We start from the raw sequence: 6,449 nt of genomic DNA, 5'->3' as shown, positions 1-6,449 counted from the left end.
AAAGTGCTATTTTCACAGATTCACATAAATCGTTAATGAAATGGAGTATATTCCAGTATGGATGTTACTTTTTTTATACGGCTGTTTCATTCATTTTTAACCAGCGTATAATGACTGCGTTTGGATAAAGATCAGCCTCAAAAATAATGCTTGAATGAGCAAGCAAAAAGTTCAATTCTATCTCAAGATGCAAGCAAAGATATTAATACTTTGGAGAAAACAGAGAATCATTTGCTTATTTTCCTGTAAACAATGCACTCAGCGTTACCTATAGTTTGATGTTATGAGAAGTCGACACTGGTCCTTGCTGTCATCTAGCTCTGTGTACATCCGAAAAGCCACTCCCTGGAGATCTGGATCCTGCAGATCAGCACTCCGTGTGGGGTGAGGCTGTTTCCTGGGGTTCCTTCTTTGCCACCTGGTTTGTGAGGAGACAGCTTGGATCTCCTCAGTGTCTGATGGCTTAGTACTCGTGTCATCATCAACATTGTTATTGTTAGGATCCAAATCACATGGTAACTCGCTAATGTTCTTCTCTGAACACGAAGCTTCCAGGTCAGTTTCATTGTTCAATGCACAAAGCTGTGGTGAGCAGTTTGCTCCTGTGTCTTTGCAAGAGTCTAATGTGAAACATACGTTAGAGTTACAGTCTGTCTCAAGTAGTAGAGTTGAGGTCAAGTCAATTGTTTTGTCCGCATAGCTGAATGCAGTGTTCTCATTTTGCGAGTCCTCAGTTTCACGTAAGTTGCAGGTAGACTGACCTTCTTGGTGGACCTGAGGAGTTGCCAGTTCAACGTGTTGATCATACAGATTTTCTTCTTTCTCTACAGCATCTGTAAAAGAGAATTCCCTCTCCTCTTTGCCTTGTGAAAAGTGACAGGTAATGTCAAAACTGTCTTCTGTGTTTTTGGCTACAAATTCAGTGATATCCATTGTTTCTTTACAATGTTTACTTTCATCTGGAAATCCGCTTGCTTGCGTCTGAACTTTGTTCTCTGTAACTGACAGCAAAGAGTGACAAACACTGGATTCACTACTGGAGATGCAAACTGTATCCCCAATACAGGTGATGTTCTGAGCGTCTCCTGTCTCATACGGACTAAGTGGAGATGCACCAGGACCCAAAATAGAGTCACTGCACTCTGAAATTTTGTCTGAAACAGACAATTCCCTAGTATCAAGGTCAGGTAGAGCAGGGTCAAAGTCCTCCTTCTCTCCCTTTTCACAGCCTGGATGAAGAAGCCTCTCACACTGTAGGTTGATTAAACTCATCACTTCCCATGGGCTGAGCAGGATGGAGAGAGTCCCACTTAAGTGAGATGCTGAACTGGAGCCACTCTCTTTTGGGCTATGGACAGAGACAGAAGTGCTATTGGATGGAGACAAGGAATCTTCTCTATGGTTTTCACCAAGTCCTCCTGAGACTGTCAAACCATCGGCATTGGCAGGGGTTGCAAGCTTAGTGGCCTCTTGAAGAAGGTATGAGATTGTTGATTGAGTTACATGACGATCAGGCACTTCAGGATCCTCTGCGGTCAACTGAGTTTCTTGCCTAAACGCACTGGGGGACCCTGCTCCTGAGCTCATGTTTCTTCATCCGTTTTACTAAGGGAATAACAAACCAAAACAACAAAAAATATATCATGTTTGCATTATTATTACACTGGCCATCAAAATTTGTCAGTTTGCTTCTTAGTTAGGCCTACTGCGCGATAAAAGTAGCCGTTTATAATTATTAACACCATGGCGAACCAAGTCTCGCATTTACGTTCATTTTGAAAGGTCGCCCAACAAGGTTCATTCGTGCAAATTGTTCTGAAATTACTTATGAGGATTTGCGGTGGTTGGAAAAATCTGTGAGGGGAAACTAGGAAAATGTGAGTATATTTTGAAGACGTGTAGGTGGCGTATTACTGAAGGTAAGGATGGTCATGTCTGACCAAAAAAGGTTTGGCTGTACTAGGAAATGCTCCATTACATTTGATATGTGCTGTCAAATTAGCCTGACATCTCTTTTTTCTTAAACACGGCTGGCTTGTGGGTATAGCTCATTTCTCGAAAAATTAGAACAGTTTTACTGAACACTTGAGTACACTTCCAGAATTATCTAATGTTTCGGAGTAACTTCAGTAAAAGTCACAATGTAAACTTACCTGATTCAAGTTACAAGTACGAAATTCTATCAGGGAGAACAACCGGCTCGAGCTCCCGATCACCACTTGAAGGCATGCGTGCTGTCAACATTTGTTCATACAAACAAGCGAGGGCAATAAAGATTAGTGGACACTGACTTTTCTTCTTTCTTCTGCTTTATCTCCACGTACTTCGAATCAAACTCACGATTTCCAAAACCTCCACAATGAAATTCCAAAATAAAATAAACATTTGTCGTAGACTATATCTGCAGTCAGTTTAGACTTAACACTGCTTGAGTTCAAAGGGTCAACGTCACTATAGAAGAAACCGCGCGATCAAATTGGAATTTTCAGTATATAGAAAAATATTTTCTGTAATACGGTAAGGAAGCTCAACAGACCTACCTCGAATCGACACCTCTGATTCATAGATTAGATTTAAAACTGTTAAAGTATTGTTTTCTGATTTTAAGGTTAGAAATCTTTGTCATGTCGTAGTATAGTAGCGTCGTACATCAGGTGGTCTGAAGTTCCCAGGTGTCTTTGATTTGTGCCAATCCAATCAAAGAACACCAAACACATAAAAAGGTAAACAGGCCAACAAATTTGTTCCCAAAATGTAACTGTGACCGAGTTCTCGCAGACGTATTAGATCGTCATCGGAGCAGTTCGACCTTACATCTGCTGCAAAGTGGCGCGATCTCTTTTCGGTCCAACGATGCGCGGTCCACAGCGCAAAAACAGCAGAAAAGTGAATACGTAAGTCACAGCTTGTGACTTTATTGCTCTGAATGCTCTTAATATTTTGCTTCTTTTAACATGAGTATTACCATGTGGTCAAACATTGTTGGTAAGTTCAAAAGGAAGAAACATCATGTTATGATAAATGTTTGTACCACTATGACCACTACTGCTCCTTCAGTGAGCTTCACTCAAGTACTCAGTCATCAACAAATCTTCACTTTGACAATTTTTTTTCTTTTATTTGTATACACTTACATTTGTGCGTAGATTTGACAATTACAGTACAACTTAAATATAGCCATTAGCGTCCTGGACTGAAAGTGAATTATATTTTAAATTAAATGCTGGTTCTGATGAGCAAGTTCTTGTGAAACAACACAGCAAGCATGGGCTGTGCCGATGTGTTTTTTTGTGTTTTTTTTTTTTTGTAATACTGACTAATTTCTAGCATCTGAATGAAGAGTACAGCTTGTCCGCTCGTGTCCTCTAATGTCTTCACACTTCAGAGAAGGAAGGGTGGTACAGTTTAAATCTACCGAGCCATCTCCAGCAACGTTCTTCAAATCTGTTTGAACCAGTCTCCGTGTGTTCCAAACACTAGAACACCTCCTTCAGTTAAGAGCTGACCAGCTGAGCTGAGTGAGGAGCCTAGGTAATGGGCTAAACTACAAATGACTGACATGGAAGCTTTTTAAGAATGATGGAAACAATGCCCCAAAGCACAAAAGCCCTGTTAATCAGAAAAGGAACTTTGTGTTCCTGAGGGTTTGTTGGTGATTATAAAACTTTTAATGGCACAACCATCTTTCAGTGGGATTTCTACTACTTGGTGTTTAGGAAGTGTTGAATCCCCCCCCCCAAACTTCCACAAAACACATGTTCATTATATCATGGCAAATACCACCATACTAACTGGAGAAACTCAGAAAACAAGTATTTCAATTGTCTTTACAGCATTTAGAGGTTTATCTGGTAAAAAAAAAATAATAATAATTATGCGTCTGACTTGCATATCGCCTGTAAAATGGAATGTCCCAATCCCTGACACATCATGGTTCTCCCTCCGAAACCAACTTGAATGCTAATTTCAGGTATTTCAAACTACATGTATATATCACAGTTTTAAGAGCCTTCCTACACTGCATATCTGACCTGAAATACTCTTTGGGCTGGTTTCTCAGTGAAGGATTAAGAACTAAACTGCATTCTGAAGCTCTGAACTTTTTAGAGTCATATCACTTGAATACAAATTTAAATTAAGATGCTGAATTTCTGAAGGACACAATTTCAGGGTATGCAATTTTTTTTTTTTTTTCTTCCATGCAAAACCCACAGAAAGAAAATTAGACTGAGGCGTAGTGCTTGGTTTCCACAGTGCTGCTGACTCATTGAGAAACTCAAGGTCTTTTTTTTTTTTTTGAGGAAGCTTTTGGCCTTCTAAACTCTTGTCCACTCCTCAGAAATGCACTAATCCACCACCCCAGCACTTCTCCTTTCTGACTCTTCTATTCAGTCCGGCGCTCTCAGTGAGGCTTGGGTACGTGACCATCCACATAGAAGTTCCTGGTGACCTTCGGGAGCGTCAGCTCAATGCCATCCAGCTCAGGGGTCAGGATGATTTGACATCCCAAGCGCGAGTTCTCCTGCAGCATGGGGGCCATGTCAAGCATGTCGTCCTCTCTAAGGAGAGTCAGTTGTTAAGTAAGACAGGAAACTATACGTGGACAGCAGCAAAGCTAATCTGGCAATGTGTAGATGAGGGACAAAATAGATTTCAGATGAGCATCCATGTGACTTTTTAAAAAAAAAAAAAATGTCTACAGAACACCCATGTCAATTTCTTATCTCCTAGATGTACACTTTCCTTGAGCATTCACCAATTCACGTTTTGAATTGTCTCCGTGCAATGCAGAAAAAAAAGAAAATGGTATTTGATCTGCCTTGTTTAATAATCTACACCGATGTCCGAGCCTTCAATGGCTGACTGGCACGCAAAACTATATAGCGTTGAATGTTACCTTTCCTCAGGTGTAGGCAGTTTATCATAGTAGTCTGCATTCACATACACATGGCAAGTGGAGCAAGCTAAGGATGCTTCGCAAGCCCCTGCAAGCAGATTGAAATACAATGACAATTAAGATCCTTCTATATACAGATCAAATTACAACTTGGAGTAGATAAAATTCTCTGTAAAAAGTTAACGGGGCAAATGTACTAGAAACAAAGGCCAAGCCAACACTCACCCTCAAGATCAATGCCATGCCTGTGTGCCAGGTACAGTACATTGTCCCCGACTTTTGCTTTAACTGGAATTCTCTTCCCAGATCGATCTATATACACAACATTTACACTGAAACCAATAAATTACAAGATTAATTTTGGGGCAGACATTTTTCAAATGTGGTTTAACACTTAAATACACCCCAAATAAGAGCAAAGTGTTGTTACCTAAAGTATTTAAAAAAAAAAAAAACGGTCAGGTTAACTTAGTTAATTTGAGCTAGTGCTTTAACTAACTGGCTAGTTTCCCAGACAAGTAGTGAGACTAATCCAGAGTGAAGTGTACCTTTATTGACGGTTCCTTAGTCCAGTCTAGTAAGGGCAGTGCTTTGCGTAACACTTGCTGGAGTAAACTATCCACTACCGGTATGCACGCGCAACAGCTTTCGTTCCACTGGTGTGGATATGAGTTTTAAGATAATAAATTTTAACACTTACACGTCCTCGTCTGTATCTTCTGCATTTACGCTTTTCTCCTCGCTGTGGCGTAGACCTGTCAATCGTTATGATTATTACTCACTTGCAGCTGACCGTGGATTATTTACGCATAAAGCTATGTTACGAAAGCATGTCAGCCTTGTAAAACATGTCAGATTATTATTTTTGCAGGACTGAGACATTGTCAAGTGTGTAAAATATCCAAACAAGATAAAGTGATATTTTCAGAACAAAATCATTTTCCTCAGGTTATTTGAAGCTTTTGTAACAGACTTAACTAGCTCTAAAACAACTGAGCAGTTGACTAGCTACTTACTAATGGATGTCTGGAGGTGTCTGTTCGGCGTCTTGAATCGCTCCATGGACTTTCCCTTTGTTGAAACCCTCCTTGCATTGTTACAAATGTTTAACACATTAAAAGGACAAACGCTACAGTCCGGTATCACTCTAGAATATCTCAAAGTCAGACCCATGCTGGCCCGGACCGCGACGGACGCCGCCATGATTATGTTTTGGTCATGTGGTGTAGAATAGCCTATAGAAATGAGGACTGTATGGTGACGTCAAAGTTGTTTCCTTTATTTTGCATAAGATGCAATATCAGAGCAGTAGTAGGTAGATAAAACATACCAGGATAATAAAGATTATATTTAAATAAACCTTTTCTTTTATTTCAATATTTTTAAAACACATCGTCTCTAGATCAATTTGCGGTCATATGTTTGTGCGGCAGAAGGACAACAGATGGCGCTACAACGCCATGTGATTTTTATGGCTGAAGCTAGGGAGAATAGGTAACTACACAGAGTCGTGCTACATCGATGAACTTCAAAGAACTTAAGGTATGACAAC

The 6,449-nt window shown here is 40.1% G+C and overlaps 1 protein-coding gene across 1 annotated transcript; it reads right to left on the bottom strand.

The window, feature by feature from the left end:
- Positions 1-3,230: 3,230 nt before the first annotated feature.
- fdx2 (ferredoxin 2) lies at positions 3,231-6,100 on the bottom strand. The gene is made up of 5 exons (XM_030782579.1): positions 5,914-6,100; positions 5,598-5,652; positions 5,123-5,229; positions 4,898-4,985; positions 3,231-4,559 (listed from the first exon to the last, which is right to left on the bottom strand). Exons 1-5 carry the CDS (start codon positions 6,098-6,100, stop codon positions 4,403-4,405), a joined length of 594 nt encoding a protein of 197 aa, XP_030638439.1. The 3' UTR covers positions 3,231-4,402.
- Between the last annotated feature and the right edge of the window lie 349 nt (positions 6,101-6,449).

Source organism: Chanos chanos, chromosome 8 (assembly GCF_902362185.1).
Source record: "Chanos chanos chromosome 8, fChaCha1.1, whole genome shotgun sequence".
In the NCBI taxonomy this organism is placed as follows: domain Eukaryota; kingdom Metazoa; phylum Chordata; class Actinopteri; order Gonorynchiformes; family Chanidae; genus Chanos; species Chanos chanos.
Note: the sequence above shows the minus strand (reverse complement) of the source record. Positions and strands in the feature narration are given on the sequence as shown.

Excerpts from the sequence above, each read along its gene's own strand:
- fdx2 (XM_030782579.1), bottom strand. The coding sequence starts at position 6,100 with ATGGCGGCGTCCGTCGCGGTCCGGGCCAGCATGGGTCTGACTTTGAGA. Across the intron at positions 5,653-5,913 it reads ACACCTCCAGACATCCATTA|GTCTACGCCACAGCGAGGAG; the intron begins GTAAGTAGCTAG and ends AACGATTGACAG. Across the intron at positions 4,986-5,122 it reads GCATGGCATTGATCTTGAGG|GGGCTTGCGAAGCATCCTTA; the intron begins GTGAGTGTTGGC and ends ATCTGCTTGCAG.